The sequence below is a fragment of the Centropristis striata genome, chromosome 4 (assembly GCF_030273125.1).
Source record: "Centropristis striata isolate RG_2023a ecotype Rhode Island chromosome 4, C.striata_1.0, whole genome shotgun sequence".
Classification (NCBI taxonomy): domain Eukaryota; kingdom Metazoa; phylum Chordata; class Actinopteri; order Perciformes; family Serranidae; genus Centropristis; species Centropristis striata.
Genome location: NC_081520.1, coordinates 38,301,139 through 38,323,379, shown reverse-complemented (window position 1 = coordinate 38,323,379; position 22,241 = coordinate 38,301,139). Strand labels below are relative to the sequence as shown.

General features: G+C 38.6%; 1 protein-coding gene across 1 annotated transcript in view; it reads left to right on the top strand.

The window, feature by feature from the left end:
* Positions 1–22,241, top strand: part of grik4 (glutamate receptor, ionotropic, kainate 4) — a 441,808-nt gene that overhangs the window by 232,198 nt on the left and 187,369 nt on the right. Inside the window, exons 4-5 of the mRNA XM_059330837.1 lie at positions 16,350–16,514; positions 20,898–20,995. Coding sequence (XP_059186820.1) covers positions 16,350–16,514; positions 20,898–20,995 — 263 coding nt within the window. The remainder of the gene's footprint in view (positions 1–16,349; positions 16,515–20,897; positions 20,996–22,241) is intronic.

The following is a 22,241-nucleotide window of genomic DNA, read 5'->3' as shown; positions in this document are numbered from 1 at the left end:
ACATGCATACACTCAAACAGTAAAACGCATGCATCCACCATCCCAAGGGTCTTGTCTCACAGACATGCTGGATAAGACCCACTGCTCATTATTCCCCTGAGTGATATGAGCCCCAGTCATAACTTGGATCATAAATATTGTATTTACATACACTTGATATACAAAAATGCAATGTGTAGACATGCAAGGCGATGTGAAAAGTACACACAAGAGAATACATGATAGGGTAACACTTGCATATTACACATACAACCAGTGATTATTATCTGAGACAGCTGTCATCACCCTGTCTCTCTCATCTGCAACCACAACACAGTGTATTCTGTAACACAGGCTGACAGTAGGCCTATAATATGTGCACTCTTCCCCTCCTTCTCTCATTTTCTCAACTAGTATTTGTGTGTTTTGTTGATGTCGTCTGAAGAAAAAAAAAAGCATAAAAGCTGAATGACATTGTCTAACCTACAATGCTGTAAATGTATTAGGCTATGCAATAAACTAACCCAAGTGCGGCTGTTTTTAAAAACTTGAAGGGAAATTTGCAGAGTATTGGTGCCTTCCAGTGAAGTCAAGTTGGAATCTAGCTAGCTACATAGCTAGCCTCTAAATTAGTCAAATTAAACAATTTAAGAATTTGTCTAATCCACACACTTATCATTGCATAGGAAAGTGTTTGCTATTCCCAAGAACACTGAAAAACTTTGTTTGGCTCATATTCTGTGTGGGATTAAAAAAAATTGGGGGAATTAGCAAAATAGCTAGCTAGAAAGCCATCCTTTAAATTAGTACAGGTAAATTTAACAATTTGTGTAATCCACACAATTTAGCATTGTTTAGGAAAGCACATCACTATCACTATCCCACACTGAAAAGTAAGGCATGAAAGCATGGGGAAACTAGCAAGCTAGCTAACTAACTAGTATACAACAGCAGGCTGGTGGCCAGCAGCTGTGCTAGGTTTAGCGGTCCCTCTACTTCTCATCGCTAGGAGACTATGAGTGGACAGACGCTATGGAGATGGACAAACCAGTTTGCTCGCTAGCTAGTAAACATTCGTCAATGCAGCTGTTGCGTCAAAGCATTTGCCATAATGAATTGGGCGGTGTTTCATGCAAAGTGGGTTGGAAAAAACAATAGATTTTGCCTGTTTCATCGGTAGAGGCTGACCCTCTGGTGATGTATGCTGTGCCCTACAATACATTATCTCAGTGAAGCATCTCAGCATTAAATAGGAGAGTGTACTTTTGACTGGATTGATAATCCTACCGCTGGGATTACTAAATACCCTGGTATCTTCCTTAATCACACCCCAGCCCAAGCATATGCTTGGGCTTTTAAAAAACTTGATGTTCCGCAATGGCATATTTGAGCATTTCTTATTTTTGCAGTTCATTTTACAACCGTATTGATTCATTTCATAGGGTCATTTCACAGTGACATTTCATAGGGACATTGGCACCATTGGTATTTAAAAATCCATGTTGCCATTGGTGTAATGGGTGATTATGTGATAATTACATGACCTCGCTTGTGTGAAAGTAACATAGAAGCTTTATTCTCTGAAGTCCTTCTTGTCTCAGCTAGTATGACAAAGGGTGGTCTGTGGAGAAATGCTGTCAGAAACCATCAAAAAGAACTGCAAGATTACAGCTTTCTAATTATCCTCTCTTTATCTCAATGTTGCCTTTCACTTTTTGTCATCAGCCCTCGAAGGTTCTTTGTACAAGGAAATAGGAAAACAAAGACATTATTCCCATGTGCTTTTCTGTCGATGGCTTTCCACGTTCACAAGCCCAGGGGGGCTCTATTAAAGGCTTCCTTTTATTCACAAAAATGATCATTTTAACACCAATTATCATAATTATTGACTGCATCCCATTGAATTCTACATTTATGTTTCTAACTATATCCGCGTTTACCACAACAGAATGTGTATAAACTGCTGACTAAATGTGCATTAACTGAAATGACTGTGGAAAGTTTTACAGGCCAGTAGAGTCAGTGTGAGCATTCAGCCTCAGATTAATGAGACTTAACACATCAGTCCACTCGCACACATTATGATAGGTGTGTGTGGGATATAATTACATTAAGTGACACCAGGAAATCAGTTTCTTGTCGCCAGGTCTTCCGAGAGCGAGGATTTCTAATTATGTAAGATAGCACCTCCGTTTCCTTCGGTAGTGCACACCACAGGGCTTGCGGATGAGATTGATTAAAGTGTGGAACCAGCAATTCCATTTGCCATACAGTCAGACAAGCACACAGATTGGCTGTGGTATAGTTTGCAGTCATGCTGCTCCAAGTGAATAAAACAGCTATTAGAGGAGCATGACACACAACGTTTTCATCTGCTGACATACACAAGTGAGCATGAGCGTTTATACACATACAGGTACATGCCCGCACATTCACATGCCCAAGAATAAACAGGCAAATATCTGACTCTGAAAAGGCTGAGATAGCTGTCTAGTGACTGCTAATTAATGTCAGAGCAAACATTGAATAAATGAGAAATGTTGTTCATAGAATGCTGAAAATACCAAATTAGTTTTTTTTATGTACAACCGTTATTCACACGAATAAAAAAAGAAAATCGCAATAGGGATCTAGCCCTAATGATGTCTTTGAAATTAAAGGGATAAACTGTGCATTTCTTCATTGTGCAAAAACTGTATAACATAAGCGGTTATAGCCTCCAGGTCTGAAAAGTGAAGCCAATGTGGAAGTACCGTAAACCTGCATGATTTTTCATAGCCAGCAGGGGGCGACTCCACTGGTTGCAAAAAAGAAGTTAGATTGGGAAATGACTTCTCACTTGATTTGTTACCTCACATATCAAAAACATATTTACCACCGAGTTTACGATCTTAGTTGCTCGTTTCAATTTGTTTCATTTAGATGCAATGTTTGCCTGTATATACCTTTAAGACCAGGAGAGACGTACGTATGCTTCAACATTTAAGATTGGATGCAATGTCTGCATGTTTTGGATGATCTTGTTGTTTTTAAGACATGTGACTAATGAAATGCAATGGGAATTGAAGGAACTGTAATATAGTACTACTGATAGTTGGATTTATTGAAAATATAGCTGTCGCTTTTTTCTTGCTGTGCCACTTTATTACAGTGTATTGTCTATTGATGTTTTTATTGCAGTAAAAGCCAAGGGTTTAAGCTTTTAGCTGGTTGAAAAAATCTAAATGAAATTTAGGGCAAAGGCAATGATCTACAGTTAAAGCCAAGAGTTTAAGCTTTCTGGTCATTTCTGGTCAACGCTGACATTCTGTGCCATTTTTCAGAAAACCTTTAGGTATTTGGAGGTTTTATTTTTTGAGGTGTTAGAGAGTGTTTTTCCTGGCGGACTTAGGTCTGGGTTAACACAGCAGTTTGTTTATTTGATAAATGATGGTCCTTTTTAAATTAAATTAGGTGATGCAGGGTATGCTTCAGGGCATGGATACCTTCTGATTGACTATTCCCTACCACGGCACCTTGTCAATTAGGATAGAGCTGTAGCGATTTGTATCTAAGGCGCTGTGTACATTAAACTGGCAAAGCCAAAGCCAGGTGAAGTCAGGTTGTGCTCTGGTCCAAATATGGTAACTTCTTGTTCCAAAAAAATCAAGCTGGTGATGGACGAAATGACGATATCGAAGCTTCAGAACAGCAGTCCACATACCTATGGATGATGTCATGGTGGCCACTTCCATTTCTATATAAAAGTGAATACTGACCTTTTAGTCAAAAACAAGATGGACAGTGTGAACACAACCTTGATATTACCTGCATGTCACAGCTGAAAGAACCAACAAAGAAGTCTTTCATTTTAATCACCGTCTCCAGTCGCTTCAGCCACCCTTAGTGCAAAGAGGGCAAAATGTACAAACCCACTTAGCTAAAAGGCTGATGAATGGAAATGGTGAGAATGGACGGCTCTTTGTATACTCCAGTTGTGAGGTCCGTGACCTTCACATTTACTGTTCTCCATGTCTCATATAAATTGATGTCTTTATCTGAATTGCAGCTTTTAGTTGAGAGGTATATTATCAGTTCAAATCAGACAGGTTTTTCAAGTAGTACCTGTTAGATTGATGTTTCAGACATGAACCAATGAATCAAACCTAGTATATTGAAGCTTAAAGACAAAAAGGCTGGTGTTGGCAATGATAATGGGGGAGTTAAAGTTATAACTCAATGCCCTACATATGAGTTTGATTAGCTAATGAGCTGGTTTGTTAATTTGTTTTTTTTTTAAAAGGCATCAAAGTGCACGGCCTGGCCCATAGCGGCTTCTTCGTTGATGCTTCCATTAAGTCCCATATAAACCTGCATTAGCACACAGCTCTGCTTCTGTGTGCTGGCATGTTTTCAGGAAAACAAATCTGATCCCTCCTGAACACATGATAGGGTGGACTAATCAGCCAGCTACAACAAAACAAGCAGACCTCTAATGAAGTTGCTAAAGTAGAAGTCGATGCCAGGATGTTGGGAAAGGAGCGTTTGCCATGAATAATCCAAAGGCCTGATGTGCTGCTTGCTAAAAGAGAAGCAACTAAGGTGATCAGTCCTCACATCACTGTTTCTCAAATCAAATTAATTTGTCTCCCCCTTGTCCAGCAGTCTCTGCATTCCAATCAGATTACAGACCTCAAACAACAACACATTATTATAAAGTGTCACTCAAAATGACATTAGTAAATATTACAACAATTTTATTTTTATGGGGTGATAAACAAACAACATAGTGACAAGATTATGTTGTGAGAATGACACTAAGAGATTTGAAAAATCTTTGCATCCTGGGCTGTAATACATGTAAATATATTGGGCTTTGGTAACAGAGTTGTACCATCTCAAACAAAAGTTAGAGAGCCACATATTTCCCTGGGGCTAAGGTAGTTTATGTAATTTGAAAGAAAAAGTTGATTTCTCATATGATTACAAATTCGAACTAACGGTGGACTTTCACCTAGGATAACATGGTGTGTGCCCCCTAGTGAAATTACTTTTTACGTTTTATACATAACTTATGTTTTGTTTTCTTAACGTAACTTACATTTTTTGCATAACTTTCATTTTTTACGTCACTTCCGTGACCCTCGTAACTACTTCACTGCTGGCATTTGGGTACATTTATTTACTGTTTAAACTGTCTTTTATAACGGCTAACTAGGAATTTTTTTGCCCAAAACCTAGGTCAGTGGTTTGTAGCCTTACTGGGGATTTCCACCGGACGCGTTACTGCAGCAGCACGTCTCCACAGCGTTTTTGCTGCGTCTTGTCAATTCACACCGGACGCGTTACTGCAGCAGCACGTCAGTTTAGCGAGCCGGCCGTATACACGCGAGATAACGAGATCACGCGATAATCCTGACCATACGGGAGACCGCAAGATCCCGTGATAAACTTTAAACTCTATTTATACAGTCTATGGATAAACTGTGTGTATAAAGTAAACAACAACAACAAAAACCAACTTACTTTGCTTCTCTGAGGTGAAAGATATGTTGATCTGACCATCTATCCTTATAAAAACAATATGTTATGTCATAAATGATTGTATGATGTTCCACTTCAACAATTAGTCTCTTGTCTTCCGTGTCGCCGATCCTCTGAGACCCTTTGATTGATTGATTGATTGATTGCCGATCTGGTGCCCCGGTCATAACATAACGTTGATGTGAAGTAGTTTTAGGCTGCATGAACTGCGTATTGTGTTTTATTTTGAAAGGGGCGGAAGTGTTTTACGCTGAATCTGAGTCGGACTTCCTTTCTGGTGCGATCTGCTCTGTTGAGATTCACGCGAGTTGGCAGCGTCTCGCGGAGAAATAGAAGTCCTACCTAATGCTCGCGTAGAGACGATGACGCGACGCTGCAGTAACGTTACGCTACGCGCCCGGTGGAAATGCTCTCATTGATTAGAGTGTAACCTATTTGCAACGTCATACGCGATGCTGACGTTACGCTGCAGTAACGCGCCCGGTGGAAATCAGGCTTAAATTTACAGAAACTGCAGCTTTTTTTTACAACGCCAAACCATATGTGTATGTATATTGACACGTGTGTTATGGTTGGAGATCTTGCTGGCACCCTTATTGTCAATATTACCTAGAAATGCCATACATCCCCTGAATGCTCTAGGTATCCAGTTTGTGGTGATAAGAGAGAGGTTTTGCTTATCTTGAATATAATAAGAGTAATTAACCCCTTACCATCTGCCCCCTTTTTAGAGGGGTTGGGGTAGGGACTGGGAATGTGCAGGGGTAGATAAAAGGTCGACACTATGCCACATATGAATGGTGTACGTCACCTTAGAAGCTGGGAACCTGAAGAAATAATTTGAGTAATTGGTTGAGCAAATGAGAGAGTGTGAGTTTTAGAAAGTGACGGTGAAAGCGAGTGAAGCAGAGGGAGAGTGTTCAGTAAATTGGCAGCACTGTGTGTCAAGTTTTTCTTAAAAATGTGTATTAATGGATTAGAACATTATGGTTGAAGAATACGAATGCCATTTCCATGCTCAATTATGTCTCATACATTGTTGCAGCTATTTTTTGGGTTGATGGCCTTTATTATACTGATTTGGTGCTTTTGACATTTTGGAGATTTCTGCAAGAAACTTGTTATTGTCAATATATCCCTGAACACCATCCATCCTCTGAAAGCTCTATAGTCTGTAGTTTGTGTTTAAAACGTTTCATGCAGCTATGATTATCCAACAGGTCATTTTATCAATGAAGTCAAGTTTCAAAAAATGCTCTCACTACAACAAAATGCTACTATGAAAACAATCGTTTAAACTAGCTAAAATGTAATCATATTAAACAGAAAATCATATAAATCATATTAAACAGAAAAAACTAAGAGGCTATTGTTTTGAATAAAAACATGTGTTTACTCCTCGGTATAGTAAAACGCCTCAGTGTATACTGTAAGTAGACAGAAGGCTGACTTATTTTACCAGAGGACGCCTGGAACAAGCCTGAATAAAGTCAGGTCAAACTCTTTGAATCAAGCCATATAGCCAAATAGCAAAGTTGTAACTCACATAGGTTCTGGACATGCTGGGATAAAAGGTGTTACTTTATATCAATACTTTGACAATTCATTACTTTTGGTACTTTGAAAAATGGCATGTGTCGCATCAGTGCACTCATTCCTCACTGCAAATTCATTCTAGCTTCTCATTTACCTGAGGCAAGAGAAGCAGTCAGTCAGGTAATAACCACTAAGAACACATATATTGACTTCCAATTCAAATGAACGCCATGTTAAATCACTTTACAGTATCCATATTCTTTAAAAGCGTTTATCTGATCAAAGGCTAAGTCCCTCTGAACTGTTTCCGCCACTCTCCCTCTCAGATAATAGCTTTTCCCCCAATCAAAGCCCTCCAGTTGGAGAGCACATTACCATTAATTACCTTGTACAGTAGGTGAAGCGCTAGTTCATTTGATCTGCATTTAGCACTTGGTCTGATGGAAAGAGAGATGCAGCCATCGAGTTAATGGAGAAGCCAGCAGATCCTTCAAAAGGATAATGAGTTTTTTACCCTTGGCCGCCACTTTCCAGAGACACTTCAAGATTCTGTGTCACAAAAAGCGTCACTCGCACAGCCTGTGTTTGGACCTTCATCTGTTTGTTCTACAATGGGACTTCATTACTAATTTTCACAGAGCAGGACCTCTGACACTGTGCAAGGTCGTATTGCTTTGATTCTGAGTTACATTTGGCAGCAGTTCTTCAGTTTTCTCCCGACACACACACCTCACAGACGGCCCCATCTCTTGCGATTTGTCTGCTCAGAAGGAATAAGCAGAGAGGAGGTGAGGACACTGCAGGAAGTGAATTTTTAAATGTGTTGCCACTTTGGTGTAAAGGACATGTTCAGGATGGATAATTTCCAGCTCTAAATGCAGGACTCAAAGTGGAGGAAACTTTAATGAGTGTGTGTGTGTGTGTGTGTGTGTGTGTGTGTGTGTGTGTGTGTGTGTGTGTTGTTGTACCTTCTTAGTGAGGACCAGAACATGTTTTTAACCAACAGAGCGAGGACAATTTTGTGAAGTGACGACATTTTGGCCGGTCCTCACTTCTTTAAAAGCTTGTTTGAGAGTTCAGACTTTAAATGATTCCTTGACCCATAAAATGTATTTTTTGACACCAAGATTGACCTTTTAAGTGGCTTGGAAGATATACTGGTTCTCATAGACTTTATATGGGGGCCATATCCGTTCCGGAATCTTGATGAAGTGGCTCCTACCAAAAATTGAAACCTATGGTGATAGAGAGCATGTGGGAAAAATTTGGTGCTTTTGTCCGGCGTGTCCCCTTTTTTTCGCTTAGCCGCATGACTATTTGTTTTAGGGTTAAGGTTACAATCAGGTTTATGTTTTAGGGTTAGGGTCGGGCATTTAGTTGTGGTGGTGAAGGTTAGGTTAAAGGTTGGGGTAAGGGGCTAGGGAATTCACTATTCCAATGAGGGCCCTCACAAAGATAGAAGTACAAGTGTGTGTGTGTGTGTGTGTGTGTGTGTGTGTGTGTGTGTCAAGGTTATAATAGTTTGGGATTTTTCATTAGTTGTAGTTTTTATTTCGTTGTGAATTTTTTTTTTCAAATTCAGTTAGTTTTAATTAGTTTTTAGAGTGAGTTTTCTATTTTTGGTTAAGTTTTTCTTTGTTGAAAATGCTTAGTTTTAGTTTAGTTTTTATTAGTTTTAGTGTTAGTTTTAGTTTTTTTGTAATGGGCTATATGTTGGGTGCCAGATTCAAATAGATCATACTAAATTTTGCCTTTATTTCCTTTGGTTTATTCATCTCAGCCCCAATAAGGTTTTTAACTCTTACAGTTCCAGGTGTTTTGAATTTTGGTTCTAGTTCCCAGTCTCAGTAAACATATTTACCATGTGTTGCATGTTCAAATAGAAACACTGAATTATGAATGAAAAAAGTTGACAAAAACGAAAACTAAGGACATTTTCACTTTAATTTTAGTTAGTTTTAGTTTAGTTATCTGTGTGTCTGTGGTGTGTGTCTATCAAAACAGGTGTTGAAAAAGGTGAAAAGCAATACATGCTCCATGCAATAAGACAGTTTGTGCGTTATGGTTTGATGCTGTTTGTCGTTAAAGGCTGTGGTGATTAAAATCAGCCAGAGGTTGACATGTTCACATAAGAATCACATCTGTGAGAGATGCTAAAAAGCCTCATGAGATCATTTTCCTGTTATGCGCTGTTACCTCGTAGGAATTCTCATTTCATACCTACTCTTCACTGAGCCTGTCTTCCACAGTCCACAGCCCGCTACGCCTCAGCATTCCTCTGGGCTACTCATTGATTGGTTTCGATGGATCAAGGGCCAGCTCATGTTTTCCCTGTGTGAAAACAGCCTGGCTTGTTTGCCAGCTGTCATGTATTGACAATTTCCAAATGTCAACCCCTGTGAGACCAAGACATGTCAGAATTATAGGTTTAATTCAGTGGGCGTACACCCATGTGTGGCTCAATTTTCACTGTGTACGAAAGCAGTGAAGTTATTATAATTCACGACATTTTATTGATATTTCTTATTTCTGATCGTCTTCAATGAGATGGAGAGACAATAGAAGATAGTGTCTGACGGAAGACACATGACACAAGAAGATGAAGTTACAGCGTAGAATGACATTGAAGTGTCCTCAGAGAGACAGACGTCATAGGAAACACTGTGCTGTTATGACAGCAGACACAATATTTATTCCATTTAATATTTATATTGCAAACTCACCTGACTAAGGAACTGTTTATGTGTCATACCAGATATTCTCTGTTGTGACTAACTGATTGATTTGTTTATTTCACTGTCTTGCACCATATGGGCTGACAAGACACGGCTAGCAACGTGGTTACAATAACATACAGATCCAGTTCAAAGGAAGAAATTTCATAAAGCTCTTATTATATTGGATACAGTGTTCTCTGTCTTAGTCGCTATACAAAGAGCAAACTCAATTTACGACCAAAATCAGGTAAACGGAGCAATGGAACATGAAATAAAATGCATCCTCATCAACATAAAGATCACAAAAACACATAAATAGCTAATATGGCTAATACTAGAGATGGTAGCGCTGTTTGATTTGTAAGAACTGCATACTGGACCCTAAACTGGCGCCTGTTCAGTCCAGTGAGAATTGCTCACCTGGCACATACACCTAAAAAGTTTTCTAGCTTATGGTTTTAATCTATGCAAAATGCAGCTCTTTGAATATGTGCAGTAATGTTTCTCTTCCTCCAAATTCCTGATTGGACCATAAGCTTTACATAGTGATGACATCACAGACTTAAATCGCTTTTCTCGCTTAAGGAAAGTTTTACAATTATAAAACTTCCATGGATAAAAAGCTCATACTAGAAATAATTATATTGACCTTGTTTGCATTTGGAGGTTTCCTGTCAACAGTTTTATTGACATTTCTTTTGTAATGTTGACTTTTTTTTTTTTTCTACAATACCACCCAGAGGCAACTGGAAAAAAATGGAAGGCTGAGCAGTGATTCAATATTCAATTCTATAATATAGTTATATGTCTTAGCTATTGATACATACACATGCATACAATGTTTTTTTTATATTTATTATTTTGAAAGGTTTGCTTTTGTTCAATTGTAATAACTACCTTTTTTGGTCCACGTGGTGCAATGGAAAGAAGCTGTTAACATTAATATTGTCACTTTCTCATATGGTGAACTTGTTGTTTACAGTTGTGTCTTAAGACATTTTTGTTAAAGAAAAAAAAAAACAGTGCAGAAAACAGCAGTGAAAAGCTTTGGGCCATAAACTGAAACAATGAGCTGAAAGACACTAAAGCAGTCAAGTGGAGCATTGGTCAGGAATTTTCTGTGATCCCTTTTACATGCAGTACATGAAGTCATTTGATCCATTATAAATAAATAAAAGATATTGATTAGCAGCTTGCATGTAACACTGCTGTGTTTGGGTGTAAGACATGGATATGGTAAAATTACACATCAGAGAGATCTCATATTTTTAGACATGATCTTGACAAGAAATCAGGGTGAAACCTTACTTTTTAAACTTGCTGCTGTGTAGACATAAATCTCCATCAGTTTTCCTCCGGATTTGAAGTGTTGATCCACGGACAGAGAGAGCTGAACGATGAATATTTATGAAGTAGGGTTTTATATTTGAGTTTTAAAGAATCTAAAACTTGGAAAGCCCTACGTGCCTATACGGGATCAAGAGGGAGTCCGTTTAAGTGACTAAAGAAAAAATTAATATGTCCTTTTGTCCACAGCTTTTCCATCAGACAGAGACAAGTACCTTGGATGAACTGTCACTGCTGCTCACTTACTCTTGGCAAAGCATTTTAATTGGTTGTAGGTATTAGCTTGCTGTGACTCCCCATGATCATATCAGATGAGTGGATATGTCTCATCTTTGAAAGCTCAAGCTAGTTGTTGTTTATTCAACTGTGTGATCAGCAGGGAAAAGGTTACTTCAAACACGTTCCAGCTCCGTGTTCAGCTCTGCACGTCTCTGTCTGATGTGATTAGGCTCCAAGTTACAACACTCAACCTGCTTTTTTTTCTCTTTAATGGATAGTCTACAGCACATTTACCTTTCAGCCAAGTTGTCCTTAATTGTATTTTTTTTATGCATTATTAATTTCCCACGTTTCAGGGTATGTTACTTTTATCTCCTGCCTCTTCTTCAGCTGTAAATGTTATCTCTTTAACTTGTGAACCTTGGTGTGAACTTAGTTTAATTACATTAATTAGAATGCTTCTTTCACACATCTGCTGCTCATTTTACAGTGTTTTCTTTTCTACCCATGAACTTAAAGCTATTGAGGTATGTACAAGTTCATATAAATGTTGGTTTCTCATGCAGTTGGGCTGAAACACAATTAATTGGCTGATATGAAATGTTTGAATTATTTGAATTATTATTTCAGTAATTGCCAGGCTCTTGAGTGATCTTGGAAAAAGTACTGACTTCTTGTAGCCACGATAAGTGTTTCCTATTTTCGGCATTTATCTTGTCTTTGTACTGTATTCGATTGAATGCAGGTCAGAAAGGATTTGCATTGTGTCATTGCCACCATTAGCATCACAGAGTTTCTGGAAATGGTATATATCACAATGTACTAATTGTAAAGTCAATTAAGAAATGGTTAAAAAATAACATACCATGCTTCATAGAGGTGTGAATCAGCAGATTCATTATTCATTATTTTGCCACGCAAAATATCATGATACTATGCTGTATCGTTTTCCCCCCCACCTCTAATACTTCATCACACTTGATTTACTTATTTTATTGTGAAAATCCAAAGGTTACAAACAACAACAAAGGCCTACACCACTGTTCCTAAATTCAATAATCACATCACAGTTTCAGAAAAGAAACAGGTTGTTTTTGTGAGACTCCTCCTCATGAGGTATAATCACTGCTAAAAGCTGAGGACATACTACAAGATTTTTTGCCAGATTTTACCCACGATTCCCAGTTGGGAAAAGTCTGCACCAGTCTGCAATAGTTGGAGACAGTCGGCATGGCTAGTTGGCACAAAAATCTGTTACGAGTGAGGGGAACAGACCTGAGCCGCCTCAAATGAGTCAATCAAACATTTTGAATTTTTTGAGGCGAATCGGATAGTGTGAAGTGATTAGGGATCCCACTGCAAACACGTGTTGCCAACAGTCAATGAAAAAGAGGGTGGGACACAGGAAAGTAGCATCAAAAGAGCGACAGGAAGTAGTAGTCAATACCATATATCATAATCCGTTCTTTCTTCTTAAAGTTTTTTTCAGAGCAGATAGCTGCACAGACAACAGCAGCTTGCTCAGCATTTGACTTCTTCTTCTTCCTCCTCCTCCTCCTCTTCTTCTTCTTCTTCCTCTTCTTCTTCTTCTTCTTCTTCCTCTTCTTCTTCTTCTTCCTCTTCTTCTTCTTCTTCTTCCTCTTCTTCTTCTTTTTCTTCCTCTTCTTCCTCTTCTTCTCCTTCCTTTTCTTCCTCTTCTTCCTCCTCCTCCTCCTCCTTCTCCTTCATCTTCTTCTTCCTCTTCCTCTTCTTCTTCTTCCTCTTCTTCTTCTTCCTTTTCTTCTTCTTCTTAAAGTTTTATTGCAGGTTGACAAACAACAAATTGGTGCATTACCGCCACGAACTGTCGCCCTCGCGGGAGTTTGCTGCGTTCAGTTGGCTTAGTCGGTTTGACAAATCATGTAGTGTGTGATCCCTCATCAGGCACAGTTGTTTAGTGTGTGATCCCCAGTCTTTCAATCATAATACAAAAATCTGCTGAAGCCAGTCATGTAGTTTGTCCTCCAAGTCTTTTCCAAATCTGTAAAGACAGTGAAAGTTGTGTAGTGTGTCCTCAGCTTGATAACATAGTGAGAGATAAGCCAGTCTAGTCTCTATAAAGCCATGGTTTTGTGAGTGAGTGTCTTCTGGGAGTTTGTTTGAGTGTGTTTGGCTCGTTATATTCAGTTCATATGCCATCGAACATGCTTCGTATTCCTATTAAGCCTGTCATTAACTAATCTGATATGTGGGTAATTCATTACTTTTTTTCACATCTTTATGGAAAATAAGTAGTCAGACCTATAAATAAAATGTATTCTGTACATATAAGTATGTCATCCCATTTCTTTCCTCTTTTGAACACAGAAAACACATTACGTTTCCTAATTGCTCATGATGATAATTTGACATATGTGCTGTTAAAGGTCACAAAATACATCAAGGTTTTTTTTAAATCCCTCCGGTGCCTAAACATCTTTAATATTACTACATCTATTCAGAAAATGCATACAAATATTCCTCTCTGTAGTTATAATCTACAATGGTTGGATAAAAAACCTTTTAAATACCCAATCTCTACAGTTTTATAGTGGTGGAATTACATTATTCTCCCTGCATTAAAATGAGAAGAGTGCATTATCTGCATCCAGACTCTTCATAATTGGTTTAGCTAATCCATATACAAGGCAGACATCGAGTTTTTTTCTGATAATTATCATGGAATAAAGGGAAAACATGACTGCATACAGAATGTGTTTGAATCATTTCTTAGTATAACATGTTGTCTCATCATTCTTTAATGCTTGTGTGACAAACTGATTACATTTGGGAGTAGACTTCATCTCTGTAAAGCTGCTACAGTGACTCGAGTTTTAAGTCTCTGCTGTATCTATGAAAGATAAACAGATGTTTTGAATGCCTTTGCTGCAGTGAACAGTGTGTTATGAATGCATATTCCTGTTGTTGTCTTGGAAATATCAGCATGTAAGGGATTGATATTGTTGCAGTGTTCTTATGATTTTAAGGCTTTTAAGCTTCCAGACTTTCATCATACAGATCAGATGTTTACATTAAAAAGCACTCACCGCTTTAGAACAAAAGCAGGTTCTGCAGACTAAAAGCTGCTCCCAAAGTGTATGGATTTATTAACAACAATGCCTGCCATAGTAGGCACTCTAGATTAATGGAGAGCAGTGTGCACAAAATGTCACCTTAGTATTAGTGCTAATAAATCCTTACACCTTGGGAGCAGCTTTCAGTGGATTGAACTTTTATTGTAGATGTAACAGAAAAAAAGGCTTTAAATAAACTACAAAAGGCAGTGCAGGCAAAAATAAAATTTTAACTCACTGATATCACTTATAGAGGTCTCCCAGTTCATTAATTACATTAGAACAGTTATTTTTGTATTACAAGTTTTCTGAATTTATAATGTTTGAATTCACAAATTAATCATTATTTTATAATCTTATATACGTTTCAAGAACAGAAATCTTAACATTGAATAAAGCCATATATATTTTTTTTAATATTCAGTGTATATGTCTGTCAGTTTATCCAAAGGAAATTTTGTATATCTCTTTTAACCACAAAATACAAAAAACTGCCAACAGCCATAAAAAAACTATAAACAAAGATTGCCATGTTTGTAGAAATACAATGTTCTATAAATCTGGTGATAAATGACATATGATAAACTCGGGCAGGGCAATGTGGTGAAAATCAAATAATACAATATATTTTTTTTACCAAATACCTCAGCATTAATATTGAAACAGGGTTGTAGGGTTGATTATTTATACTTATGCAAAATATTTACCCAAAGACATTTTTAAAAAATCATCATAAGTAATGTTGATATATTGATTAAGTGGGTTAAGGCAAATAATAGAACACCTAGAACAGTTTGATAAGTTCTGAAAATGACATAATTTAACTATAATGCAGCCTTTAAATCTAGGAAAAGACAAACCTTGCGATATTACCATATCCCAAGTCTAAGACGATGTCCAGTCTCATATCACAACGTCAATATGATATCGATACATTACCAAGCCTCAGAAAAATTGTTCAGAATATCTGTACTGAAAATTATATGTGTTTGTATGTATTTTGTGCTACTGAAGTGGAGATTTCTGACAGCCGGGAAGAAACTGAGAAAACAGCTTTTAAAGATATGTATTGTAATCAGTGTTTCTAGCAGAAACCCTGGTAATAGTTCATACATTTTGCAATATGCTAAAGAGGAACAGGGTAAAAACTTTAATGAGATGTCATCATGAAATGTCCCGAGTTGAGTACTTATATTAAGGCAATTATGTTTTGTATTGCAAGTTTTCTGCATTTTATGTTATAATATGCAGATTAGGCTTTATTGGAAAAAAAAAAAAACTTTTTGTGAATTTAGGACACAAATAGAGAAAAATAACTACATGTGCATTGCGGATTTTTTTCTCTCCCCTAGTGTGAAAGAAGTGTTATTGAAGCAAAATTGCCCAAAGTTTTATCATTTAAATTCAGCAGCACATTAAAAAAAGTTCGGTAATGCTTTATATTAAGGTCCTTGTAATAACCATTAATTAACAAGTAATAAGGCCCTTGTAACTCCTTAAAAGATGCTTATTAACATTATTGTGTGTTTATAAGCTTATATAAGTGTTAATAATGGCATTACAAACACCCATGACCCACTCATTATGTCTTTGCCATTCCTTTATTAATCTTATTTTGTTTGCCTATTGATATTAAAATATACTTTATTGCTCATCTATTATAAGTTAACTATAAGTTAACTATGCTTTTTGCAACTACCGGATCTAAAGCGAGAACAATGCCTTATTACTTGTTAATTAATGGTTATTAAGGACCTTATTACAAAGCGTTACCAAAAGTGTCTCACCTTAAATACATGAGCAGTCCTCACACTGATTCACTGTTGACAGCATGTGCCACCAAGCTTCTCATTAATGTATGAAAAACACAAAAAGATTGTATTTTTCTCTCACTACTGCAACTCATGACTCCTCTCCTCTCTTCCCTTCTGCCCAGCTGCCATCCTTGATGACCCTATGGAGTGCAGCAGAGGAGAGCGTCTGGCCATCACGCTGGCCAAAGACAGCATCAACAGGAGCAGTAACCGCTCCACCACTGGCAAGCTGGAGGTGGACATCTTTGAACTGCTGAGAGACAGTGAATATGAGATGGGGGAAACAAGTAAGTAATGCTGGTGTTGTGAAGAGAAAGCGTGCTGGTCTGGTTGGTCTATATGTGTGTTGAGTCAGAGAAAAGACGGAGAAAGAGTCTCTCAATTTGAAATCAGCAAGCCTGTCATTTCAATTCACCCTACTGTCTTCTTTTCACTCTGTGCCTCACACTCTTCCCCCAAGTACACAGAGATAAGTCTGTCTGGTTTAACAATATTTTGGTCAAACAGAAGCAAACAAATTATTGAAAATAGATGACAGACTGCTGCGGTGCAGGAGCGCAAAATGAGCTGTCATACTTTGATAGCTGCAGACGTCAAATGGTGTGTTTATATTAGTTTGCCTGGTTGTATTTTCTCTTATATATTGGCAGCTCTCACTCTGTGAAAAGGAGTAAACTAAAAAAAACGACTTCATCTGCGTCAAAACGGAGACAACCTTGAACAGAATGGACTTTTTTTAAACGGGCCATTAAGAGATTTCGTGCAGTTTGTCACACAGATGTGACAAATGAATCACGGTTCCATTAGCACAAGCTACCGAAGCTATTTGTTATCAGTTATATCAATGAACCACACACAGCTACACATGACATCAGTGTACTTGGTGGTGACTTGTTGCCTCACACCTCAGTGTTTCTTGGTTTGATTTTTTAAATTTTTAATGAAAACTATCCAAAATCAATACGGCACAGTGTGTGTCTGCAGAAAACAACCAATACAAACAGCTATGACAAGAAGTGTGGGGATTGATTTTCAATACCACACATTTCCACTTTCACAAACCAGAGAGCTTCAGTGCTGCCGCTTAATCCATGGAAACACTGCTTCACTTACCGCAACAACAAGAAACTGTATTACTTTCTCTGCCTGGTTAAACTACAAACCCTTCCTAAATGTGGTTTCTCCTCTGTGTTTTTATGTGTGTGTCTGCATGATTTTCCCCCCTGCATGTGGGTAAAGTGTGCCAGTGTGTGCGTGCTGGATCGTCTCTGCATTGTGCAAATGTTTTGTGCGTGAAAGTGTGTGTGTAATTAGAGGCAGAAATTGGATTAGGGACGGATCAGTGGACGCAGTTAGATGAAAATATCACACAGGGGCCTCTACCTGCCTAGACAAGTCCCACCCCCACCTTTCAAGCACCCACTGCTGCCTGTGTAGCATGCAGCTCCTAAACGGACGACTCCCCCAGACTGTTATAACCAGTCAGTTATATATTGCATATAAAGCCACGTAACACATGCAAATGTTTGCTTCAGTGCTGCAATGTGTACACAAATGACAACATGGTCTCACAGAAATCCGTGAAATAGCCACGGAATCACTCAAATTTCCGTGAAACTGACACGGATTTCGCTACAATGCAAGTTAATGACAGTCATATCCCGTGGCTATTCCAACATACAAAGTGATTATGTACATTCTCTGAGTGAAGATTTAGAAAATAAAACATATATTTCTCGCTAGGAATGTGATCAAAATCCATTTTTATGCAGAAACTAAGTCAAAATATTGATTTTTCACTAAAAATTGAGAGAGAACTGTCCGCCATGTTTTTTGTTCTGACCGCTGGGACCTTGAAAGTCACGTGACTTGGAACAAACCAATAGCCACGGGATATGACTGTCATTAACTTGCATTGTAGCGAAATCTGTGTCGTCCGTGAGCGATTCCGTGGCTATTCCACGGATTTTGAGTTAAGCGAAATCCGTGGCTATTTCACGGATTTCTGTGAGACCAGGTTGCACGTAACACATGCAAATGTTTGCTTCAGTGCTGCAATGTGTACACAAATGACAAACAGTCATGACCTGATTTACAAGGCGCAACAAGAGCAAATTTGTGCATAAATGAACGTTCATGACCATTTAATTGCCCTTTCATTATCATCTTTTATTATCTCTGCACAGAACCAGATATTCAAAGACATAAGTTGGGAAAAATCACAACTTTGTTTCATGCATGAGTGTTATTGAAAGATATTTTCATGAACGGCTTCTTATTAATTCTGATGAAAACTTTTGCAGTATGAGTTGTCTGATTTTTATGATTTACGAATAATATGTGACAATTGCTTTTAAGGTTTTGTAAACACGTGGCGATCAGTGTTTTAAACACACTATAGCTGTTCGAAACATCACAATCACGCTTTTAAACATGTTACAGTTGTAAAACTGTTAGGCACCAAAACTACTCTGCTAAGGTTCAGAAAAACGAAAAAGGTCAGGCTTGAAAAAACACCACTTCCAGAAAAACTTTTGTTTTTTGTTTGGGCCGTCTACCTCCCCTCCCATCCACCCGATTCAGGACGTACATGGCTTTTAACATCACGTTTATTCCTCAGTGATCAGAATTTTGTTTGGATAGCCACGAATTCCAGTACATTGCTTTTTTTTAGAAACATGTACTAAATATGTTATATTCCTTTCATAATGCACATTAGCCTTTCATATTAGATCAGATGCTGTAAGTACAATTATCAGAACAATATGAACTTCCAGTATTTTCATCAAAAACAGGCTTCTTGTAAAAGGCTTTTTGAACCACATCTATTATTAGAACTAGAAGGTCAACAACAAAAAACCACATCAGGTCTATTTCATGTCAAATATCATTAATTATCACTTTACTTACACTTTGCTAATGTGATAGGTGGCCTGCTTGCTTTTTTAATATGGTACTATGGCAATAATTATGTCTTAAACCATTCAGGTTTTGAAGGAAAACACCATGATCTGCAGCTGGATGAGTGTCATATAAGCTTCATTTTTTGTTTGTTTGTTTGCATGCATGTTATGTGGAGGTGTTTTGGCTTTGTCTCTCAGTGTTTTTTGTATTGTACGTTTGTCATTCGGTCCATCCTGTTGTAACCAGCAAACTTGAATCAAACCCATTACAGCCCTCTCTCATTCCAAGGTTCCAATAGCTCGTATTGATCGCTGAAAATCAATGTGAAGCGGAGTAAATGGACTTCAGCCGGCCTACTAACCTTCTGACCCTAATTTGACTGCGGCAAGAGGCACGGTGCAATTTTGACAAATCACAGCGTTAATGGGCACCTTGACACAGACAGCAATGTCCCTGCACTGACGAATAAACTTTGGTGCGGATGAAGAGTTTTGACACAGAGTTTTCACGCTCATTCTCCATCTCTGACACACACACACATACACGCATTGCCAGCCGTGCAGAAAGGGAGCAAATCAAAGTGTCACAGGGGCCAGGAGCATGTTGGCTGGCAGTCAAATCATTCAGCTTTATAATTTGGTGAAGCCATGCAGACAGGTGCAAATGTGTGTGCAGGTACTGTAAATGTGCGCATACACGTGTATGTGAGTGTTTGTGTAAGGTGTCGGTGTGTTCATGTCTTACAGGCCCCCATGGGCAACTAAGGGATTACTTATTAATCATTCGATTCACTGCCTCTGCATTCACAGCAGAAGCTCAAAAACGTCCCCCCTTCCTTTTTTCACACACGTAGCTGGTTAATGCTCCATATTTGCCCCAATAACCGACACCAAATTATCATCGCACACGCTCACCGAGTGCACACGTGCTCACACATGAACGGCGTGTAGTGTCTGTACTAGTGTCTGCCTCACATCATTGACTGTAGCGGTTTAATTAGAAGCCAGGGATTATAAACTCACAAGAAATGGTGTTCTGTTGGGGAGATTAAAGCATATGGCCTGTGTACATCACAGAGGAGTAAAACTCACATTGCCTGAAATGTTTCCGTCTTAAAGATATGTTTTCGTCCCCAAAGGTAAAGCCTTTAAATCAGCTCTTGTAAATGTAGAATGTGGAAAACAAGATGAGATGTGTGTGTCACTTTTGGGGATATTATGGCATTCATGTGTAAATGTTCAAATACCAGATTTTATGTTTTAAGCCTCCAGATATTGCTGCCTGTCACTATTTCTGTCTCTCTGCCTTTTCTCACTGTCTGTCACTCTGTTTATCTGTCTGCGTCTCTTCCCATTTCTACATCTTTCTGTCTCCATATGTGAAAGTCTGTTATATGAATATTGGTTCCTCCCACAAACTATTAAAGTCTCGAGGGCCACATCTATAGGGTTTTTCTGCATGTGTATCACGTTAGGAATATTAAACGTGGACAAATGCATTTGGCCTTGCACAGGCTTCATTAACACGTGTAGGTTCAGGTTCCCCTGAGACAGTAGAAGCGCTGGCTCAGGCTGCTATCTGTTTAGAGGTTGAGATAGTCAGCATGTGCATCCATTATCATCTGGCTGAAGAGGACCTTTTTTAAATGACTCAGATTCTTCAATAAAGCCTGTACTTTACTTTCCTGGAGTGCACCGACTGGCTATTCTCTCACTGGTTCCGATCGCTCCTCAGTCCTCATTTTCCCCCTCTCTGTTTTCTCCCAGTGTGCCAGATCATGTCGAAAGGGGTGGTGGCGGTCCTCGGCCCCTCTGCCAGTCCAGCCTCCAACTCCATCATCAGCAATATCTGTGGAGAGAAGGAGGTGAGTTTATGCATCCAACTGGCCCTCAGCCGTGGGCCTCGTGTTCGAGAGCGTGCTCCCAGTACGACCAGAAATACAGAGTTTGGAACAATAATGCTCATTAGCGGCTGTGTTGTGTTTTTTTTTTTTTTTGTTGGAGATTGAGGGGGAATGCAATCCAAGTTGTTAGTGAAAATGATGAAATACCTCAACAGTGTCATAACTCTCCATTCCAGTCTCACTCCAATCAAAGCACCGCTGGACATTTTATTTCCTCCATTCCCCCCTCATTAGCTTGGAGCAGTTTGGCCCGCCGAGGATTGCTCGCCACAGTTTTGTGATTTTTTTATAGAAGCAAATACAAATAAAGAAAAAAAAATGTAAAAAGTAGAAGAAAAAGTCAACATTTTTTCTTTTCTGAAGAAAAACATGTTTTCCACAATTCAAACATGACTGAGTGGATTTGGCTTCAGAGCCTGGCTGCATGCAAACAGATCCCAGTTGGATGCTAATTGGCTTGTCTGAACTCTGACATGGTGTGTTTTGCTGACTGATGTCAAGAGACAGAGCGCCTTTGAATTATACAAAACCATAAACCAGATCAAAATCAATTATAAATCAGAAAAGATTCATCTGGGGTGGTTTTCGCTGCCATGCTTTGGCACGTTTACTAAATTTGCAACGCTTTGTTTTGCCCCATTTGTAGAGAACTATTCAGATTATGAATGCGGATACACCAGTATTGATAGTTCTACATTATCTACTGTGTACTGACTGCTGCAGATTTCTAAAAACTACATGTCAGCGTTCTCTCATTTCATCAATCATTCAGTTTTCACTCTGTATGTTCTGGTATACTCCCCGCCATAATTGGATTTGGTCCACAGAGAAGCCGCTTTTTCAACTGCATGATTTTGATCAGCCTGACTATTAGAAGACACCCCATTACCATCCAAGTCTCTATAATGTCCTCTGGTACAGTACAGCCCGTCTTTCTAATGAGACATCAGTCTGTTGTAGTGGCAGACAGACCAGGACTCCCCGCTGTTTAAAGTCTCTGGTGGCACTGACATGCGGGGCTGACTGCTTTGAATCACTGACTGTGATAATACCACTGTATGAATATAAAAGACCCCATAAAGTGAAAAATTGCATTTTTGAGTTGTTAAGTGATACATAAAGTATAGTCGTAAAATACTCCAAGGAGTTGATACAAGCCCTGAAGAGTCACATTTTCCCCTCAAATGTGATCTTTACTTATCTTATT